General features: G+C 39.2%; 1 protein-coding gene across 1 annotated transcript in view; it reads left to right on the top strand.

Annotated features, from left to right (window-relative positions):
• Positions 1-23,729, top strand: part of SAMSN1 (SAM domain, SH3 domain and nuclear localization signals 1) — a 117,697-nt gene that overhangs the window by 51,517 nt on the left and 42,451 nt on the right. The window contains exons 7-10 of the mRNA XM_049824892.1: positions 1,450-1,517; positions 6,155-6,223; positions 11,719-11,842; positions 12,983-13,359. Coding sequence (XP_049680849.1) covers positions 1,450-1,517; positions 6,155-6,223; positions 11,719-11,842; positions 12,983-13,359 — 638 coding nt within the window. The remainder of the gene's footprint in view (positions 1-1,449; positions 1,518-6,154; positions 6,224-11,718; positions 11,843-12,982; positions 13,360-23,729) is intronic.

Genomic DNA, 23,729 nt, shown 5'->3' with positions numbered 1-23,729 from the left:
ATGCACATGGCAAATAAAGTAAATTGTTTGATGGGGTTTTCTGTGCAGCTGACCTATGGTTTCAAGGTGGAACTAGGATGTGAAAAGACTCTTGCTCTTTTTTGTCCGATGCCCAGAGTGTAATTTGTGAATTTTAACCCAGTCTTACAACATCCAAGTTGCAAAACTATGAGGAAGATTATTTCTTATTGTGTTACAATTTTTGTTTGGAGAAGATTTTCTTTTAGGAAAAAATGACAATCCTAAAAATCTCTCTTGATTGAGAATTTGCTTTAAAAATAACATATGAAAATATGTGTGCTAACTTGCCTGTACAGTGGACCTTTAATTGTTTCACTCACATGTGTTTAGGGGGTTTCTTGTCTAGCTTTATACACGTTGTAGTCTCATTTAATTCCAACATAAACATAGGCATTCTGAGGACGGGGATCTTACTTAACTCTTTGAATATATATGTTCAGGATTATGTTCAAACACTTTTTTTTACGTGATAACTGAAGAATCTCAGTCACTTGGAATTATTCACTGAACTAATCTTTCTTTTTCTGTTGTAGAGAAAACAATGCAATCAGTCTCCTTTGTAAATCTATATGTTAAGTTAGCTGTCATTTTGCAAAAGGGAGTATTACTGATGTTGTAAGGTATTCCTCAGCAGCAATAAGGATGCCAAGTTAAGATTCATGAGAAAAAAAGACCCAACATGTTCCTACTGGTTTCTAGTAACTTTGGAAAAATAGGATAGCACTTTGTGCTGTGATTAACAGGTATTTTTTTGTTCTGTTTTTTCCTGCAGAATAACTGAGTGCCTCTGATATCTATGTTGATGGAATCTAGTCACTAGGGCCTTTCTACAGTAGTACAATGGTGTATGCTTTGCCTTAAGATTGGGAGTAAAAGTAGATCTTTCAAAGTAGACTTACTAAAAGTAAACTTTTCAGAGTTGTTTAACCTATTATTGCTCATTGTTCTAATGAAGGTAAATACCCTTCCCATGCAAAGCATTAATTTCTTGAAAGAAAAGGGAGGATGTTCATTCTTTGAAAGCAATTTCTAATCTAATCTAAGCTACACAGATCTCAATTGCAAAGATCATTTTTGCCCTTCATTTTTTATATTAATATTCTACACTTTGCTACTGCAAATTAGCAGGGCAAGAGGAAATGCTTGGTGGGGTTCTGGGTTAGCAAACTGAGACTAAGTACAGATGAAGAAGTAAGCATGAATGAGTTTTCTTTATGTGAGTCAGTTTGCCAATTTGTTCTGTAGTCTTACTTCAAAGCAGCCTGACATAAAATGCATGCTTAAATGATACAAGATTAACTTCAGAGAGTCAAAATGTCAGCGCAAAACATCAAGTGCAATTCAAATTATATTCCTCAGAAAAACTTAAAACGGGATATTTTAAAGCATGTTTTCTTTTTTTTTTTTTTTTTTGGTCATAATTCACAGAAGATAATATTATTGGTGATGGGATACATATGCTGCAAGGAAAGAAGATAGAGGAAACAACATGCCAGGTGAAAGAACTACTCTTTTTTTCTGAATCTAAAATTTCATTCAATAAAATGCATATTTTTTGCTTCCACTCAGTATTTGCCTAGCCTAAACTTCATACTTAGTATGCCTGCGTGGTTTAGAAGTTGAGTTTAAAAGAAGACTCTGGTGACTACCTAAGTTGTGCTCCATTTTCATTATGCATATGGGTTCTAATACTTAGAAAACTTTTTCTTTCCCTGAGTGAATACATTTCCGTTATATTAATGTTCTGGAATTGGCTCTAGCAAGATCTATACTAAATGTTTGAATCAGTCTTGTGTGATCCATATTGGCATATGTATCCTAATGCTTTCTGAAATTCTATAAACATATACTGTATCTCCTCTTCATAATACTACATTAGTTACCCCACTAGCATGAGTGATTAAGGAATTCTGACCCTTGGGTTTGCATAATAATAATAATAATAATAATAACAACATAAAAGTAGGTAAGAACCCATCAGTGGTGAGAAGCAGAGAGGTGAGGAGAAAGACTTGTAGCTCTGGAATTAGAATTTGGTTTTTACCTCACTTCCAGTCCTATGTTTGCCCTGATACTATGTTATTTAAAGGGCCAGTTCATGTCTGTTGCAAATCAGCTTAGCTCTGCTGATTTCACATGACCTAAGAGTTTACCCTGTTTGGGAACCTGACTGAAAGTTTATAACACACACCTACATGTGAGCGTGTGTCTAAATGAGGAATTAATACAATAAATTATTTAAAAGCTGAAAATCTGGTAAATTTTCCTTTACAGAAGGTGACCATTAAACTTTATAAAAGGCTCCAAGCTGAGTTTCCTCTGCTGTTTCTATACAATGTCAGGAGTCCTTTTGGATGTTTAGGTTAAAAGCAAGAAAAAACTATACAGGCATCACTCTGAAAGCTTCTGAGATAAGACAGAGAGCTGTGCAGACCCAGACTTTAGGCCGTGCTCAGCTCCAGTGTAGGGCAGAGACGCGGTCTGGCTTGAAAAGAAGAGTCAAATGATCTGTGTATCAGGGGACAGAAGACTGTATTGGAAACTGGTGCCTTGAAAACCAGTATGTTCCAGTTTTCTCCTGCTTTCTCTCAGGGTTTTATCTGTCTCTGTATTGTTAGTTTTTTTCCCATGATTACCCCCTCTTCCCACTGCCAAACAGTAGGTGAGAAGGAAGAAAAGGAGAAAAGAGCTCTTTTCACTTCTGCATCTCTCTTTCTCTATTCTTTTCCTCTCTCCTTCTAAGTATTACGAAGACAGATTATGCTTTGATTTCCCACAGCAGTTCTTCCCTCGGTGTGAGGTATCTCTGGCTCTGTCGCTATCCTGCCATGGCAGCCTCTGGGCTGATTCCTACTTAACATCCTGGAGGCCGTTCCCCAGATGCGACAGAATAAGGAGGAAAAAGGGGAAGAAGAAATAACAGGGAAGAAAGCCAATGTTTGCTTTATGTATAAGTTTCCTTAAAATCCCTTAAAGCATCTCCCCATGAACACTTTATCCCATTTTAAAAGCAAAGTTCTATTTTTGCCTTCTCTAATTTTTTGAAGATGCTTTTTGGGGCATGCGACTAATGAGCTGTAGAGAGTTGGATACCTCCAAGCTTTGGTACCAATTTAAGACCTATTGAACTTGCTTTTTAAAAATTTTGGGTTTTATTACATTATTTTGAGGTTTAGTGATTATTACCTCTGGCCTTCATTATCATCAAGATAACATAGATATAATGCCCTTTTAAGCTTCCAGAATAGTCTGATTATGTCTGTTTTCATTTGCTGTACTGCATTATGCACACAAATAAGGAAATGCTGAGAGAAGAGCATTATGGGGGACGGTCACACTTTTTCTGCAAAATCAGCACAAATGAGTGTCCTTATGAAGTCCCTGTATGCTGATGCACACAGCATGGGGAACAAACAGGAAGAATTAAAGGTCTGCATGCAGTTGCAAGGCTGTGATTTCATTAGGATCACAGAAATGTAGTGGGATAGCTCACAAAACTGGAGTGTAAACTGCCATGGATGTCAGTCCTATCTTCAAGAGGGCCAGAAAGAAGATCCAGGGAACTACAGGCCGGTCAGTCTTACCTCAATCCCTAGGAATGTGATGGAGCAAATCCTCCTGGAAACTACTGCCAAACATATGAAGGACAAGAAGGTGGCTGGGGGTAGTCAGCATGAATTTATGAAAGGGAAGTCATGCCTGACCAGCCTAAGGGCCTTCTACAATTAAATGAGTAGCTTGGTGGAAGAGGGGAAAGCATTGAATGTTGTTTATCTTGACATTACTAAGGCTTTCAACACTGTCCCCATAACATCCTCATGAACAAACTAATGAAATAGGGACTAGAAAAATGGACAGTAAGATGGGTTGAAAACAGATTGAACTGCTGCACTCAAAGTAATGTGATTAATCACTCAAAGTCCCACTGGCGACCAGTCCCTAGTGGTCTACCCCAGGGGTTGATCCTGGGTCCAGTACTGTTTATCATCTTCCTGGATGATGGGACAGAGTGCACCTTCAGCAAATTTGCAGTCAGTGCAAAAATGAGAGGAGTGGCTGATGCACCAGAGAGTTGTGCTTGCCCATCTGAAGGCCTTCAACAGACTGAAGATACAGCTAAACAGGAACCTTATGAAGTTCAATAAAAGGAAGTGCAAAGTCCTGAACCTGGGGAGGAACAAACCCTTCCACCAATGCAGGTTAGGGACCAGCTGGCTGGAAAGCAGCTTTGCAGAAAAGGTCCTGGGGGTCCTGGTGGACACCAGGTTCGCCATGAGCAAGCAATGTGCCCTTGGAGCAAAGAAGGCCAACAACCTCTTAGGCTGCATTAAGCAGAGCTTTGCCAGCAGGTTGAGGGAGGTGATTCTTCTCCTCTGCTCAGCAGTGGCAAGCTGGCCTACCACATATGGGTGCTGGGTCCAGTTTTTTGTCTCTCCAGTAGAAGACGAACAAGGAAAATACTGGAATAAATCCAATGAAGGGCCATCAAGATCATTAAGGGACTGGAGCATCTGTCATACGAGAAGAGGCTGAGAGAGCTGGGAGTGTTCAGCCTGGAGCAAAAAAGGCTCAGGGAGATCTGATACATGTGTACAAACACCTGATGGGAGGAGGAAAGAAGACAGATTCAGACTCTTCTCAGTGGTGCCCAGTGACAGGACAAGAGGCAACAGGCACAAACTGAAATGCAGGAAATGTCATTTAACTTAAAGAAAGCACTTTTCTACTGTGAGGGGAAGTCAAATACTGGAAGAGGCTTCCCAGAGAGGCTTTGTAAAGTCCATCTTTGGAGTTACCTAAAAGCTGTCGGGACACAGACCTATGCAACTTGCTCTGGTGACCTGCTCTGAGCAGGGAGTTAGACTAGGCAATCCCCAGAGGTGCATTCCTGCCTCAGCTGGCCTGTGTGAGTCTGTGATTCTATGAGACATGGAAGAGCCAAATTTACAAGGAAGAGTAAATAGAACAGATGAACATATTAGGTTTTTCTCACTCTCACTCAAAACAAAAAAACAAAAAAAAAGAAAAAAGAAAAAAGAAAGCAAATAAGTTCCCTGAGTGCTTCACAAAAAACTAATCCCTCTCCATTTCCTAAACAGTTGCTCAATTCATTCCATTCATTCTATAAGTGCTGGAAAATGGGGGCTTGGAACAGAAGTACAGGTTGAGGGACACAGCATAAGCAACACTGTAATAGTTGTACCTTACCATAAAAAATAGCTTTACATTCTGCATTTATTTTTCATACTTTTGTTCTTGTTTGTTCATGTCTAGCAGGGCTCCCTTGATGGCTCAAACCCTTTGTAGCATATTGGGAAGGACATAAAATATGAAGTAATACAGTCTTTGGTCTAATACATTTTCAAAAATGTTTCATGGCTCATTTCTCACGTAAATTCTTAGGTTGCATTCAGCCTTCAAAGTGTCATTCATATTCATGAAGAAAAAGGCTAGTGTTCATTACTTTCACTGATATGCTATAAGCACTGTCAGGCTTGCCCACTAGGGACTGCATCAGTGCCCCAGGGAAAGTGTAGTCTCATGGCATTCCTATCATGAGGACATTGTGACCAAGAAATGGATTATGGGCAGATGATGAAAGTGTATATAGTCTTGTCTTTGCTTCATTCTGCAGATCCTCCCATTTTCTCTGCATTGTTAATCCAATTCAGACTCACACCCTTGGGGCTCAACATCCCAGGCAAAATGAGGCGAACTGAACAAGACCCTTTTTAGAAATGCATCAGTGATACTTGCTCCTCAGCTGGGGGGTTGCTGCTGAGGAAAGTCTTCAGTGGCTTTCCTTGCTCATTGAGAAAAAAAAGACCCAAGATCTAGGACAAGACCCAAGCATCCCATGATATAATGCATGGCTCTGCTGCTGTACCACATACACTGTGCTATCTCCAAGACATTACTGAGTCCCAGACAACTAAGGAAATTAGGACAGCTCAATATCAAACTGATTTCAATGGGTATCAGCTGGTGTATGTCAGCCATTGCTTTTATATGCACACAGTACTAGGATGAAAGACTGCTGAGCTCTTGATCTGTATTCAGTGACACAATACTAAGAATGTTTATTCATCTTATTTATGTTGGATTTCCTAATTTTACTTTTCTTATCATCTAGGTGATAAACTATGAGCAGTGGATTCCGCCACGAGTTCACAATACAAGTGTGGCTGGTAACAGTGAAATGGTGAGTTACCATGAAAATGGTTCAGTTTTTTTTTCATCAGCAGCTACCAGCCTGGAAGAACATGCTGTTTTAGTAGGATTTGCTTTGCTGTATGTTGCTTCCCCAAAAGTTGAAAGATCTTTATCCATATCCATGTTATTAATCATGATATCTCTTTCTCTTTTAAAGAATACCTTATTATTGCTCTGCTATTAATCATGATATTTCTTTATCTTTTATAGAACACCTTATGATTGCTCTGTGATTCCCAGGAGAAAATCTGCCTATAATTGTAGCCTGCTTAGTTTGACTCTGCAGTCATTTTTGAGTAGTTGGAGTACCAGACTAAAATAATGGGAATATCTATCTAAAGGTCAGATATGTATGGGCAGGAGCACACAAAAGAATTTGTACGGTGCTTGTCTATACATTGCTTGACCATGGCTTTACTGACATTTTTTAACATAAAATTTGTCCAAATTCATTACATTTTACAGAACTAACTCTTTGTATAAATAAAGCAGAAAGTTCTCTATCATCATGTACTATTTTAATATTCAGTATGTGCAGTGAGGGTTTTACTGAAACTTTCCCAAAAGTTCTATGGTACAATAATGATAGCACCATTGACACAGTAAACATACAGTAATTTTAGTCTTCTCACTATTACACTGTAAGTAATTTAAATGCATAGGTAATCATGAATAAATCATTGCATTCTTTGGGAAAGGCAAACCAGTTGAGGAAAAATCACAGAGATTAGACTCTGCCATGACTAAATTCTTTATGCTGAGAAGTGACATGCTGTGCAAGTACTTTTATTGAAATTAATGCAGTTATACCCAGGAAAGAGAGTGCTCAACAGGACTGAGATTGCTGGAATCTGACCAACACTGTTTTACACTTAGCCTCCAAATTGCTTTATTTCTGTCACCAGGTTAAGCCTCATAACATCTCAGTGAGCAAAGATTTCTAAGGTATTTAGAATATCTTAGGTTAAACTGGAAACAGTTTATCAGACACCATTTAGGTCTTTTTTTCTGTAATACATTTTTATAAGTGCATTTTTAAAATGTGTATTTTTTTGTCCATAAGTATTCATACATACTTCATGCAAATTATTTGCAGCTAAAGGGCAGCCTGTGATTTATTTTTTTACACAATTCATTTTTATTTATGGTGTGGCATGATTTTTCATGACTAAAACCCAATAAGCAGGGAAATAAAGAATGTTTTTCTTCATGAGGGCATTCTTTCCTTATAGAGAACTTTTCTTATAGATTGGGCAAAACACAAGCACAGCTATAATATTCAAGTGAGCATATGTTCTGACTGTAGAAAATGGCAGGGGGGACATGCAATTTAAAAGTCTTTAAATGTGTTTTAAGTGAACAGCTTTTTATGAGTGGAGACTTACACCTCTGTGCACTGATCTTCAATATTCCCCCATAGTTCCCTTTGGAACATCCTTCCCCTTCCACAGAGAAGGAAGGTACTGGAAACTAGCATACTCCAAATTATTATACGTCACTGGCCCAACCAGTAGCTGAAACCAGAGCATAACATTTAATGGGGTTTTCTCACTTTTGTGCATGCTTTCACTAAGCTGTGGCTGAGGGTTGCCAGGACAATACAACAAAACTGTGAGACCAGGATGGTCAGTTCACCTGATTGTCTAGTTTCTATATGAAAGTAAGTTTTACCTCTGTTTGCACAGGCAGCTAAACTTCTGGCTTTGAATGCTTAGGTAAATCAAACCAAAATACTGTAAATTTAAAAGCTGTCCCATTACTAACTGATATTGCATGAGCTTTTTCTCCATAAAAGGGGCTTACTCTAGTTATTATTTAAGCACTTAGGACATTTCACTAACAATAGACTCTACAAAATGAGTGCTTTAAGGTAAAGAGGATTAGAGTTTGCCGTTAATAAAATTATCTGAATAATTATCTTCCATGTATCTTGATGTCTCCATGATGGAAAACCCAGATCATAACTCAAAGTCATCATGTTGCTTTTGTGTCATTACTTATAAGTGAACAAATTATTATTACTACAAGAAATCTTACATCAGAGAAATATTAGCATTTTAAACCCACTGTGATTTATTTTGCAAAGCCATCTTACAATGAGAGGCTGAAAAATGACACCTCAATTTCTCTCTTTAGCTAAGCTAAAACTGCAGTCCTACTCTCTAGAATTTGGAAGAGGGGAGAGGGGGCTTGAAATACAAATCAGAACATGTCTAATCTAAGGGTGCTTGGATCTGGCCCACAGTGGACGATGAATACTCAGATACAAGCTGTAAAAGGTCCCTAAGTTGACTAGAGCTTTAAGGTGAATCGGCTGAGACCTTATCCTCCAGTGAAGATGCTCAAGAAGACCTAAAGAGTTTTAAACTAAAAAATGCTAGGTTTTATTAGTCTACAAAATAAAATAATTAATTATTCAAATGGCAGACATTGGAAGCACCTAGGTTTTGTCTATATTAGTGACTAGCACAGAGTAATATGCGAGTGTCAGCACAGTGGAACAGTTGGTGCTGATGAACTGATGTCCACACTACATGCATTATGGGAGATCTACCTGTGTTCAAATCCTCTCTGTTGGACATTCAATAGTAGCTGGAGATTATCCGTTGAACTTCTGGAAAGTATTCTTCATCTTAGTTTCATCTGCAATAAATTCAGTTTGTGGCACTTTGAGACCAAAACGCTGCTTACTGGGATAGCTGTGAACTTCACTCCAAATCTAATTCACTGATCAAAACTAAAATACTAATGTAGCCACAACTTACAAAAGACACTGAACACATGAAAAGGTGTTTACATTCTACTCTCTGGCTTCCGCTATGTTCCTGTTGTTGAATCCCCATTCCCAGGAGAGTCTGCAGACTTCAAGGAATGTAACATGCTGCTGAGAAAAAGGGAGTCTAAAGTCAAGTGCTATCCACCATGGGAACTTCTGCATTACTCACTGTGTTTAGCAAGAGGAGGACTCCTAAGGTCCTATCCTTAAGCAAATAAGTTAGCATAGCTCCATTAGCATAAGTGGAATCATACTAATTTATATCAGCCACGAAGGAAGCCATTAAAAGTGTATCTAGACTACTAATAATAAGGTTTTACATAGCTAGGAGTATTTCATCAGAACAGTGCCTGAAAGAATAAAACAGTTTTAGATTTTTTTGTGTGTAACTTTACACACGTGGGTATATGTTTCTTTCACTAAGTCATGCTTGGTTCAAGACAATTTCTAATATTCTGTTAGTCCATTGGTCTTACATGAAGAGGATATAGTGGATTCTGTAGGCTATTAAATCCCCATGCCAATTTACAGCTGGACCAAGATGAACTAGTGGTGCATATCATTTGGTACAAACCCTTTCAAGGTTTGAAATCATATGTCTGACTATACAGGGGAACTTCTCACCTATTCTCACTTAACTTTCACTAACTCTCTGCTTCAACTTATTATAATTTCAACACAATTGACTATTGACACAAAACTAACTAAATACACATAAAAGTGTCCCTTGCCTGAGCAGAGAAATCTTGGACTCCTATTTCTGCTTACAGGACATCATGTCTTCATAGGAAAATATCCGAACCTTTAGCACTTGAAGCACAGCCATCTTTATAAGCAGTTACCTGTCAAGTGAACGGTGGTCTTTTTTTAAATCTGAAATTAACATACACACTGTTCCTTATCATTGCTACAGGGGTTGGATGTACCTTGTAATATGTGAATGGTAGAGCTTCAGACGTGTGACATGCTAAGACTTTGCAAAAAGCCTTTAACCCCAATGAAAGCTGAGGAGTTCAGAATCTCTTGAGACCCATCCCTAAGCAGCCCTCCCGCTATACATTAGGCTGTGCTGGCAAACTCCATGATGACTTTGTGTCAAAGGATTATTGTCATGGTTTAACCCCAGCCAGCAATTAAGCACCACGCAGCTGCTCACTCACTTCTCCCCCACCCAGTGGGATGAGGGAGAAAATAGGGAAAAGAAGTAAAAACTCATGGGTTGAGTTAAGAATGGTTTAATAGAACAGAAAAGAAGAAACTAATAATGATAATGATAACACTAATAAAATGACAACAGCAATAATAAAAGGATTGGAATGTACAAATGATGCGCAGTGCAATTGCTCACCACCTGCAGATCGACACCCAGCTAGACCCCGAGTGGCGATCCTCCCCCCCCCCCCCCCGCCCCCGCTTCCCAGTTCCTATACTAGATGTGACATCCCATGGTATGGAATACCTGTTGGCCAGTTTGGGTCAGGTGTCCTGGTTGTGTCCTGTGCCAACTTCTTGTGCCCCTCCAGCTGGGCATGAGAAGCTGAAAAATCCTTGACTTTAGTCTAAACATTACTTATCAACAACTGAAAACATCAGCGTTATCAACATTCTTCTCATACCTAATTCAAAAACATAGCACTGTACCAGCTACTAGGAAGACAATTAACTCTATCCCAGCTGAAACCAGGACAATTATGCATATGAGGAAGCAGAAAGGATCTATGATGTGTGACCTAATTGTTGGTGACAGTGCAATAAAGTCCTCTGCATTTCTACCTTCTGTTATCATCAGCGCTAGTACTTAATCACTTGTAATATCGCCAAAGATGCATTGCCACAATAGGCCAAATTTGTTATCAGTGTAAATAGCTGAACATCCATAGAAGCCAGACAGTATTGTTCCAAAAAGTAGCCATCAGTGAATTAAGGATTAACTGATTTCTAATATAATTACTTCTTTTGGTTTCTAATGAAAAGCAGATATCTTATGTGAAACACAGCATATGACTATGGAAGAGAGGTTATTTTTGTCAGAGTATGAAACTTCTCTCTGAAGCTCACAGAGAAGTTCAGAGTCAGATGGGAAGAGACTCAAGTGTTTCTGGACTGATTTGCAAGATAGCAGCTGCTTGAAAGGGAAAGCATGTGAGACGGCTGCATGTTCACAAAGTTCCTGCTCAAGGAGCCTGTAGTACCCAAACCTTCTCCAGTAGGACGTTGTTGGAATGTACAATAACAGATTTGAATTGTCATTTACATTATTGTCATTTAATCTAGGAAAGGAAATAATGCCTTGAATAAAGGAAGACATCAGTATTTCAAAACACACTCACATACGCATTTAAATGCAGTAGTTCGCTACATCTGAGATTTCTGTGTACACCTAAAATGATTCTGGTTAATGTGGTGGATGCATATATTAAAATGTTTTCTGGAACTAACCTGGAATTAAGTAATACTGGGGTATTAAAGAAAAGTAATATGTAAATAGTAATATGAACACTGACCTATGTTTGATGCCTCTTGTAACTTGCGTTTCTCCTTTTTGTATGTATTGGTCCCAAGCAAGGAAGTGCCTAACTTTTAAAGCATTGCGTAGATGATTAATTATTTGAATCTGAGACCTTCTCATTCTCAAAACAAGCACCATGCTACCCTTAGTTTTTATTTGTAGGGTTTGAATACTTTTAACGTCTTTGTTTTTTTGCCAGGGTGCGGAACCAGATGATAAAGCAGAGTCCATGGGAACATTAAAACGATTGCAGAAATTGGTCCGAACCAAAAAAACAAGTACACAAAGCTTGGAGGATGTCAAACATGTTTTGCTCCCCCTCAGTAAGTAAAGCCTCATATCAGCATTCTTTCCAACATTTGGCAAATGACACTGTATTGAACATAACTGTAAACAATCCTGTCCTGGTCTGTCATTCACCACCCACGATTTTCAAACCCCAACTGAGTTGTTACTGTGATACCACTTTAGTGCTGACTTCCTCATAGTGTGAAAACCTGTTTCCTGTCACACTAGCTTGAGTTTTGTAACAGTATATCTTGCAAGTGGGGATTTTAGCTAAATAGAACTGTATAACAGTGGGGCCTTTGTGCAGGGGACAATTTGGTTTTAGAGTAGTTCCTAGATTTGTATCACATTTCAGATCAGAGAGGCAAAACTCACAAATGCAAAGATAACTTTCAGTGTGAATCCATGAGTCAGTAGCAGCTGGGAGCGCAAGAAGGACTGCGCTATGATAGGCAAGTCAGCCTCTCATCATACCCGATAGCCTAGGGCTATAAGACGCAAGAATTCTAAACTGATACTGAGCTCAGGTTATTTCTGGAATCTCCTATAGACCACTGATCTGACTGTGCAGAAGTTCTTCATCTGAACTTGTTTTGCCAACATTAATTTAACAGTGCATGCATTTGTTGTACAATGCATTTGTGTATATGATTATTTTTAAACCAATATTAGCAAAATAAGTTTAAACTTTCTGATGAACTACTGCTCCAGTGAAATCGTTGCTTGCGCTGAAGTACATGAGGAAATTGAGATTTCAGCAACTAGTTTGTAACTACAACATACATACTAGGAGGAGGTGAGAGAGGAATTATCCAGAAAAGATTTCCAAACTTTTCCAGTATTTAAGCTAAAGTCATGCTTTCTGTAACTATGCAGAAATACGCCATTCAGTTAGCAAATTTTCATGTTCAGTGCAGAACCAGTACAATTTTCCAGGCTTTTGTGGGAACAAGACAAATTTACCAAATGGAGAATAAATCTTGCTTTTGGCTCAGATGTCTGACCCAGTACAAGGTCCTTTCCATCTCCCTAATTATCATTGTTATTTGTTTTTTACGGAGTCCTGGGCTTTTTCATTACATAGAATGCAACAAACAGCATTTAAGAAAAAAAAAGTGTGCTATTTTCTTTATGAATTGCAACATATTATACCAGAAGTATTTGCATTTTTAAAGATACATTAGAAGATGCTTATCTCTCTGAAGAGGATGAAGAAGCACTAACTTCTTGTATGAAACTGACAAAACCTCAGGAAAAGAAGACCTGGAAAGACAACGTGAGGAGAAAAGAAGAGACTGAGACTAGGGCGGATTTTATTTCTGCATCTCTTGGCCGCTCATACACTTCCAGACTTAATAACTTCGGAACTATTTCAATCCATTCGGAAACCGAATTTCACTTGTGGAGTGACTGGAAGCCTTTTCCTGATAACCAGCTCTGTCCTTGTGACTTCTTGATTTCAAAAATAGAAGAATGGGAAAACTGTACTTGCTCTTCTCATCAGCCACATCTCACGTATTCCCTAACTGATATGGATCTACAGTACTCCTGGGTAAGTGGAAGTGGTTTCTTTTCTGCTGATATGCATAAAAATTGGAAACTTTTTGCTCTGATTCAGCATGAAAGAGATGCTATCATCTTCCATGTGGTTATGAAATGCAATAAGCCAAATTTAGATTTCAGGTAAATGGATGTGAATGCATTGTTCAGGCTAACACCAGGGATTCATATAGCTCTAGGTAGTTCAGTTTTAACCATGCAGACATCAGCAGCATTGAGATGGAAGGCTTTAGGCTATTCTGTTTCTCATCAAACACACTGTTTTTTTCATCTTTACATTAAACACTCATCCTTCCAGGCTTATAAAACTTTCTGGAAGTCTGGCATAAGTGAGTAAGGGACAATGAAGCCAGTGGGCTTGGATCAGGCCCCTAGAGGTCACTGCAATACTAGTAAAGGTCACGAGTTATTTAGACAAATGTCAGAGGTTGAAGAGGTATTGGTGTTTCTGCCTTCTTGCATCAGCTCAGCTGGTGGAACCTATGTCTGCAATTACCTCTGTGGCAGCAAGAAATCTTTAGGGCCAGATACAAAGGAGCAGAGTTTAATCTTGGTCTGAAATTATCGTTCTGCATAGCTATCTGGAGGAGGCTTTTCTATTTTAATTGCTGGCTTTTTTAAAAGGGCTGTTTAAAACTAGAAAAACAAAACCAAGAAAAACTTTAGTTGGTGAGATATAAAAAATATGGACGCTGCAATGAGGCTTTTCTCTCTCTCCTCACTGGGCACAGAAGGTCTTCTGGCACTCCCACATAGTGGTAAGCACATGGAGGGTGACTGGTTGACTGAAATATATCAGGGAAGTAGTAAAGAGTAGCCTCTTCCCTTTATGCCCGTTCCCTCTACAGTGCTCCAGGGACAGAGCTGCTTCTCACTGTGCAATAAGGCCATCTCCCAGGAAAGTGCATCTAAACCATCTATAGCAGCTGAAACCTGCCAGCTGAGTGTTCAAATGGAGACCTGAACAACCATAACCTTAGATCAGAGAGTGTCCTGCTGAAAAGAGCATTTTCTGCAATGTGTGCTCATATATCATTAAGAAAGGTCCACACACATAGATGTGTGGGTCAATATAGCAACCGTATTTCTGAATACATGGAGGTAGTCATTCAGTTTCTTTTCAATGACATAACAACAGGCAGTACCTAAAACATGGGATTTATCTAGCTGAATGTAGCTTAGAAGATTTTCCTGGGATTTGACATAGAAAACAGAAAGGCTAAAGCTTTGATTGATGGAACTGTAATCAGAAGAGAGAGAAAGCAAACTACTCCTAAGAAAGGATGAGAAAAGTGCAGAAGTGAAACCCCAGAGACAGCCTCAGCACTGCAAACTCCTAGGGAGAGCCCCCGGAGGCAGACCTTCGGGGCAGAGCGTTGGCAGAAATAGGCTGGGAGCTGTGAACAAAGACTGTGCTCTGTCGGGTGAGTCCTCCTGTCTGCCAGTAAATAGGACTCTGTAGAAACCAAATTGTGTCAGGGATGCTAGGCTCAATCATATGCCTGCTCCTAATGAAAGCAACTTTCAGCATCCCAAGCTAAGGCTGAAGTCCCAGGGCAAAATAGTAATAATAGATGTGTCGGTCAGATTTATGAGAGCATTAAGTGTCAATTCAAATCATTTTATTTCATTTTGTCACAAACAGGCTGTTAAGGTTCTCTACCCTGGCGAGATTTGTCCTACCCACGTTACTAGTAACTTCCAGCAAGAGGTTTAGTGCTTTTTTTTTCTGCATTATTGTTTATTTTGCCATCTGCTTTCCTGATGGGTGCCCTGACTTTAATGCATCTCTGTGGGCTTAGTGTTTTAGATTTCAGGCAATGGCAAGACATCTCATTCTTTGCATTTGCATTCTACCAACTGGCTCAATTGAAGATTATAAAGACTGGATTTTCAGTTTTGCTTTTTGCTTTTTTTAAGAATCAAAAAAGCTGACACTGGTGGTTTTGCTATGAGGGGATCAGACACTGGGGATGACACAGATGTTCCTTCTGATGTTGATTTACTTATAAACCAATATATTCCATAATACTCTTCCTGGTTCTATGAGTAAAGTATAATTTCATTTTCTTGGCTGATCTTGGCTTGGCTACTACTCTATTGTCTTTGCTGCAGCATGATGTGGAGGAGTTATAGCCTGAGATGTATTACTGAAATGCTAGTTGGTATGCCCTGAATTGAGGCAGACAGGCAAAACTGGTAGAGGCAAGACCGAGATCCAAGACTCTGCTATTCCATCAGCAAACTGTGGCTGATCTTGTTTAGGGGACAGACAAATATCTAGGTTGGATACATATTATTGAGACTCATCTCAGCAACATACGCAAAGCTGATTGAGCCTAGGCTGAATTAAAGCTTGAATTACAGATAGTAAATTAAGTAGTGCTCTCTGGTAATCACAAGGAAAAAGACCTGGATCTCTTCATGATAGATTGCTGTTCAGGGAGACAAAATATGAGTGATCGTAGTTCCCTTCCTCCAGTTTCTTCCTTTGACACCTTTCTTCCTTCTCAGCACTTTACATGGCCTCCCTTGTGGTGTTTCATATTAGCATTGTTTGTTTCACCTGAAACAATAAAAAGGCTGGTAGAGATCATCCAAGCTGGTCACCTAAACAAGAACTGTGAGCAGAAACTGCAAATGTTACATCAGTCTTCAGCTAGAACAGGCTCACCAAACTCCTCCAGCTACTCTTCCTTCAGCCTCCCGCAGTTAAGCGCACAATAAGCCCCTGTGTTAGCTGACTGCCTCTAGCACAGGGATATTGGAGACAACTCAAATCTCACCCATCCTGCCCACCCTCATGTATTATGAAAACATTTTAGAAATCTGTATTTCTGTCCTTTAATTAAATACAGAACTGAGTGTGCTGTGTTACCATTTTATAGCTACAGTCCCACCGTTAGCAACTTTGTGCAAAATGAACTTAGACGTAGGTATTCTTTTCCTGCATTGTTCAGCTGTTTACAATATAATTAGTGGCTGGTCAAAATTTTGCTAGGGGCAACACAGAGCATTGGTTTTTTTGGTGTGTCAAGATTGCCATGTGAAATTATTGTTACTGATATTCTTCCTAAGAAGATGAAATTTGCAGATAGTTCTTCCTTAGAAAGTAGAAGAATATATTTAAGAAAATACTAAATACTTCAGCAAAAAAAAGAAAAAAATATGCCTGGATAAAAAAAACCCAACCTACTATGCTGCATATTTTCATATTACCACAAATTATATTGGGCATAGAAATTGTAATGTTATGAATCAGCTGAAAGTCAGGCAGAGGATGGAAGAAAAGATTGTCCAGACACCACTTTAACAACCACTTGACCTTAATGTGAAAGGTTGTTGTTTTTTATACTTCTTTTTATTCCTCAAGCTTAGCCCTGCAGAAAACAGTTCAGCTGTCTGTTTCAGACTTTTTTCTTTTTTTTTTTTTACATTGTGGTTACTAGAAGCTTCCCCTCCGTTATTCCTATGCTAAGATCTTCACTACCCTAACAAAGTAGTATGCTTGGCAGTGCCATGTCCATATGACTTTATACAAGCCATTTCTGCCTTCTATTGCTTTTTCTCAATCTGTTCAATTGCATAAGACTTTTGCAGCCTCATGTAAGACTTGGAAAATCTAGAGTCAGAAGTCTGGAAAGTACAGGAGCTTGATGGGCTTGACTGGCCCTGAAACAAGCACGGAGTGGAGCACATAGTGGGGTCATAACTGAGGGGTTCTCTTCACAAAAGGGTTCCTAGACTGTCTTGGACAGCCTGAGACAGAGAGAGAAAAGCTGAGTCCCTTTCTCCCTCAATACTTTAACATGCTACTTCACTGGCTGACCCATCCACTCTCCCAATAACTGTGCAATATGGAAGCTGTGTTTGTAGGATGACACAGGCATCCTTACAGGAAAGGGAGAGGAGACAACATCTCCTGTTGGGAACAAATCAGCAGAGAGCTACTGGAAGTGGGTTTCTCTTCCTGCAGTATCTTAGAAGCATGGTTAGGTTTAACAGAAGAAGGAGTTAGTCATTAATATCCTAAGAATATGTATCTGTTGCAACCTGTGTTTGGTATTCAGTGAGAATGAATAGACAAGGGTCATTTCCCAAGACTAGAGAAGACCTGGGATTTTGGTGAGTAGAGAGAAAAAAACGTAAGGCAGAGCAAGATACCTTTTCTTTCCCATTTTCAGATTAAGAGGAGGGTGGAAAGATTCAAAGGATGGGTTTCTATCTGATATGAATGCATTACATTGTGGTGGAATGAACAATAAATTTGGGGAAACTGCAAGTGACTTTATGCCAAAGCCTGTGTTCGTACTCTCCGTATTCCTCTCAGGAATGTGTTATGGTCTTATCATGGTTATGTTAGCCCTGCTATTATGGTCATGGTTCTCTGTCATTTCAGTGACTTTGTGACTCTTTGCTTTCTTCCTGGTCTGGTTTGCTTTCTTGCCAGACAAACCATTTCTCAGCATCTCCCTTTAACCCTTCGTAAAAATGTCTAGTTTGATGCTCTTTTGTTTCTTGAAGAAACACTCTGCTTCTCAGCTCTATTTTGGAGCATTTTCTTGTCCTAACTTTTCCTGACATATTCTACTTAATAGGTTCTGGTTCCTGCTTGCCCCATAATGGCCTTGCTTCCTTGCTTGCTATGATTGCTCTTACCCTGCGCTCTGTACTGCTTCAGCTGTTCCTGATCATCTCGGTTCTCAAAGACGTGCTGTATGTTGCCTTGAGGTTTACACAGGTTACTGGGTCTCTTGTGATATCAGTGACTGATCATTGTTCTCTAGGTTAGTGGAGCAGGGAGGAAGAGTATGGACAGCCAGTAATGAACAAACACAACAGAGTGCTCTTCTCTAGCAAAATGTGCTTCAGAGCTGAAGACTACATTTGACCATTTGCACAGCCCAGAAAATGGCTGTGGGAAGATTTCTACTTCATTTCAGCCAGCAGTTTCTCCTGCACACTTGAATGCTGTGGGCTTTAATGGACTTTCTGGCAGCTCAATTTTCTTAAGCAATTTGACTGTTTTCTCTAGTCTTTTTCTTTCTTGACCTAATGTCTTTCTGTTGAGAGATGCCTGAACGTGCCTTAGAAGAGCTTTCTCAATTACATTTTGAATCCTCATTTGGCACAAATATAGCATTGTCATGGTTTAACCCCAGCCAGCAACTAAGCACCACACAGCCGCTAACTCACTCCCCCCCCACCCAGTGGGATGGGGGAGAAAATAGGGAAAAGAAGTAAAACTCGTGGGCTGAGATAAGAACGGTTTAATAGAACAGAAAAGAAGAAACTAATAATGATAACGATAACACTAATAAAATGACAACAGCAATAATAAAAGGATTGGAATGTACAAATGATGCGCAGGGCAATTGCTCGCCACCTGCCGACCAACACCCAGCTACTCCCCAAGTGGTGATTCCCCACCCCCACTCCCCAGTTCCTATACTAGATGTGACGTCCCATGGTATGGAATACACCGTTGGCCAGTTTGGGTCAGGTGCCCTGGCTGTGTCCTGTGCCAACTTCTTGTGCCCCTCCAGCTTTTTCCCTGGCTGGGCATGAGAAGCTGAAAAATCCTTGACTTTAGTCTAAACACTACTGAGCAACAACTGAAAACATCAGTGTTATCAACGTTCTTCAAATACTGAACTCAACACATAGCACTGTACCAGCTACTAGGAAGACAATTAACTCTATCCCAGCTGAAACCAGGACAAGCACTAAAAAGAATGCCTGGAAATCTCCAGATTGCTTTTCTAAGACACAATTTTCAACTGCTCTGGCCACTCTAGCTGCTTCAGTGTCAGTAATAAGTAGTCCTTTTAAAAGCTGTAGCTCTTGCTTGTTCCTATTTCAGTGACAAGGTAGGAAGCCAGATCCTCACCAAGTATAAATCTATTTTCTACTGGTGTTAGAAGTCCTGCTCAGCTATTCCCAAGCTGAGGACCGAAGTCTTTGCCCAGAGAAGAGATGAAGAGCAGCTGAAAGGGTGGCAGTAAACAAAGCAGTCAAGACCATGATTGATGGGTGTTCAGGTGATAATCTGTGGCTGAGACATGAAAACAGGATTTGTTTTCTAAGACATGAAACTGTCCCCAGCTGCTTCTCTTTCATTTTATCGTATCTTCATTTACAAGCCCCCCGGACAGGTTTCCTGTTGCTTTTTATAACATTCTAGCTAATTTCACCTTTTACCCTGCTCTCCCCATCAGGCCAGCAGCTCAGCCCTTCACCCTGTGTACTCAGCAGCTCTCTTGCAGGGTAAAGAGATAGCTAACCTCCCAACCCCATGCCCCCAGATTGCCGAGTCTTCGAAGATACACAAACTGATAGACAAAAAGGAACAGTGCTACAGCTGAATCTAGCACATGGTTAAATTCAAAAGCACTCACTATTTCCCAGTTCAAACCCTATCCCAGAAGCTTGTGTAAGCTTATTTTGAATTTTAAGCCTTGTGAAGGTGTGGTGATTGAGAAATGTTTATGCATGTCTGTCGTAGTCAAATGCTGCTGTTAATAGCTTTGATTTTAAAACTGGGGAAAAGTCAAGATCCATGACTGAATTTTCAGTGTTTACTTTTCCTGGAAATACCAAGCAAAATACGGACTCAGCCAAAAAGATACAAATGCTAGTGAACTTAAGAGCACTCATTTTCCTCATGCTTCAGTGTCTGTAGACTCTTACTTTGTCTCCTGTCACAGGGAGCTTTATTTAAGAAATGATTAAATCAGCAAGTTGGTAAATATCATATGGCTTGCTTCAGTTAAATACAAAAAGTGAGACAAAATCACCTCTTAAAGCGCAAGGCTTCATCTCTCAAGCTTTGTGCTTGGAAGAGAGGAGCCTAGGAGGGTGTCCAGCCTCACTGTAGCTGCACCATTGCACTGTGCTTAGAGCAAATATCTGCCACTGCCCCTCTGAATCCTGCAGTGATTTTTGCTACTACCTGCATAGTAGTGTGAAAAATTTAGAAATGTAGTGTCTTCATCTGTGCTGACTTTGACCATGCAGTCTCAAAGCAGGTTTTAAAAAATATGGAAAATCTGATGCTGCTGCTCTTCACTATGGTAATTCTTGTCCTATTTTATATTTTTAATACCTTACTAGGATTTTCATAGGTATATAGGGAATTATGTCACATTTTCCATTAATCTTAGAGGTACTTATATCTAACTTTACTACAAAGCTTAACAATTCCAAACTTTTCCCTCCAAACATTGCTGGACTGTTCTGTAAAGTTGGATTGCTAGTACTTGCTAGTATATAAGGCAGAATGATAATTAAGTGAATTTATTTGCAGTATGTCCTGGTTAAGATATTTTTAAATATCTTAAAGATATTTTTAAATACCACAACATCCTTAATATGGTTACAGATAACTAGAGAAGAACATTTCAATTCACCTCAGCAGATTTCATGTGTTTGCTTCTAACATAGCTGTTAGGCACTGCAGAGCTTCAGCTAGAGAAAGAAATGAAAGGTTATTTTGGATTACTGTCATGAATGTAGTATGAAGGGGAATATAATTGCTGAAAGTGCAGGGAAAATTATGCATTTCATAGACTTATTCTTTGTAAATGGCATATGAATTCTTAATAAAAAAAAGGAATGCTACCTGCTTCATGAAGCATGATTAAGAGTCAAAATATAATTAAACTAACTGCAGTTGTTGATAACAAACTGTCTGATGAAAGGATGACTTCCTGTTAGCATCCTTTAGAACTGCCAGAATAACGCACTTTTGCATACTGAAAGAAATAGATTGTATTGAGGCTAAGGCTTCAGTAAGGAAGCCACAATTTAAGATGACCTAAGGATCCTTACCAACCTTAAGTTACAAGAATACATAGGTGGTAGGTAGCAGTGCATACAACAATGCCTTGTCTTCCTCCCTAGCTAATTCAAATGACTTTTCTTTTAGTGTACATTAATTTTCTGGAAGTTCTGAGCTGGCTCAGGAGCTGATTATGTTTGCTTGCTTGTTTTGTGAGTGTAGATTGAGCTAGTTATTCTCTTCGGTAAGTCATTTTTGTGTGCTTTAAAGTGTTCCTGTAAAGCCTATTTGTGAAATAAGCCTTTCATAAATCAGAAGAAATTAGTTCTGTTTTCATCTCCCTCACACAGAAATGTAGGAAAAGTCACAGGATATCAATGCTCAGCAATGGCATAAATGGAAGAGTGAGGATTTTCAGTGCCAGAAAGGCATTAAGATTTCCAGGGCTGCTGCATTATTATAATGAATGTGTTTCAAAGCCTAGTAAAAGAAGTACTTCTGTCGTGACATTCTCAAAAGCAGGGTATGTCTTGTGTAATTTCAAACTAGTTTTTAGAAACTGAAAATTTAATTTGAATACTGGGGTTTCATCCCGCTTTGAAAAAATAATCGTGGGTAAAATGAACAAGAATAGGGCCTGAAAAATAAGATTGGAAGTGAAACGATGGACGCACAGCAGACACACCTCTAATTCTGCTATTTAAATACCTCCAGGTATATGCACAGATCATTAGGTAACAAAGACCAAGGCTTTTCAGAAAGAACTGGACAATGATTTGTATCTGAGTATTCTCTTTTATTTTCAAAGGAATTCACCTATGGTAATGAAATTTCTAGACTGATTTTCTGTAGACATTTAACTGATTGAGGAAGTTCACCTTCCCTAATAAATAAGCAAAGCAAACTGGAAATTTGAACATAACATAATTCTTGCTGGAAGTGTTTACACACCAATCCATTTGAAGAAATCTGTCCGAATATTTTTTGTGAAAGGACCAAACTAATTAGGTTAAATGACATGAAACTTCTCATTGTGTTTTTGCCTACAACTTACGTTTGATAGCATACCACAAGAAATGACGACAAACAGTGCGTGGGAAGCGGGAAAATCAAGAGTTCAGATAGTTTAAGATCATGAGACAGAAACTTTTACAGATATTTTGAGGGTTTCTATATTTAGTTCTGGATTGTGTAGGTGGTTTAATACCTAGATTTCCTTCCTCACATATCATCCTTGCTTCCATATAACTCCCCTAAAAATTAATCAGCATGGCAGTACAGCAATACATGTTATGACAGGGTACTAGTGTGTTAGCTACCGTGCTAGCTCACAAGACAGTTCTTCTTCTCAGATAAATACAGATGGCAACTTACATCCTACAGCAAGACGTGTACAGGTGGAAAAGGGCAAAATCAGTTAATTCTGGTGGCCATTTTAAGATAGGCAGGATATTATTCAGATTTTTCAGCCGGAAAGCCTAGAAGTCAAACTCCCCAAACTTCGCTTGCAGCTGCATTCCCTCAAATTTTCTGCACATCTGACCACAGGGTCAAAACCTGAGGATTATGTGCAGTCAATGATCAACTGCAAAGTAAATAAGTTTTAACACAATTTCTTAACATTTCACTGAACTATAATGACAAAAGAAATCCTTCCATTTCTTCATAGCAGCATAGCTTCCTTAACTCTGTGAATCATGATCCAGTGTTTAAGCATGTAGATAATGCAGATTCAATTCCCTGCACTTCTACAGACCTCTTGTGTGATATTAGACAAATGACTTAACTTGTCTGCCTCAGGCTTCATTTGCAAAATAGGGATAGTGTGGGATTTTACACATCAGACAGTTGTTGCATGAGCAAGAAGAATACACATACTAGCTTGTGCACCAGAAGGGCAGGAGTTCAAACAGTTTATTTGCAGGCTCTGACACATCCATTCTGATTCATCCTTTGGACTGAGACAGACATTTAGTAGAGAAAAGTGGTAAATATTGAAGTTGCATCATTAAGACTGCACCATAAAACATACATGCATAGGGGTAAGGTTCAGGTATCACAGATAACATTAATTCTGCCTTCCCTTGGCTTTAAAACTTTGTTTTCTTAATCTAATGAGTTTCTGTGTGTGGCACATGAGGGTGCTATTTTTTTAGGGGTTTAGGTATTATTATTTAGCTTAATAGGGGTGTTTGATCCCAAAGATGTTTCAAAGATTTTTGTGAACTTGCACCTCCCAAACAAGAGGAGCATAATATTAACATTTCTCTTCACCAGTTTGTACATATATTAAAAAAAAATACTTGCTGTAAACTATCAGGCCTTTATCTAGCTTTCAGGGTTTTGCTGCTCCTGGAGCGAGACTCCTCTCCAGTTTGCTGTCTGTATCTCACTAGAACTTTTAGCGGATCATGGATGGAGCCATTGGAGGGAAAAGTTTTGTTGCCTTTTCATCAACCTCTGCTTTCTGTGACAGCAGCAAGGCGAAGGAGACAGAAAACACACAGGATAACACATGTGAAAGAAGTAAAAATTGTCAGATAAGTGAGAGTACAAGGTAAAAAAATGTTTCTCTAGAGAAG

The sequence above is a fragment of the Accipiter gentilis genome, chromosome 21 (assembly GCF_929443795.1).
Source record: "Accipiter gentilis chromosome 21, bAccGen1.1, whole genome shotgun sequence".
NCBI classification, from domain to species: Eukaryota; Metazoa; Chordata; class Aves; order Accipitriformes; family Accipitridae; genus Astur; species Astur gentilis.
The sequence above is the reverse complement of the archived record's forward strand: the minus strand, read 5'-3'. Positions and strand labels throughout refer to the sequence as shown.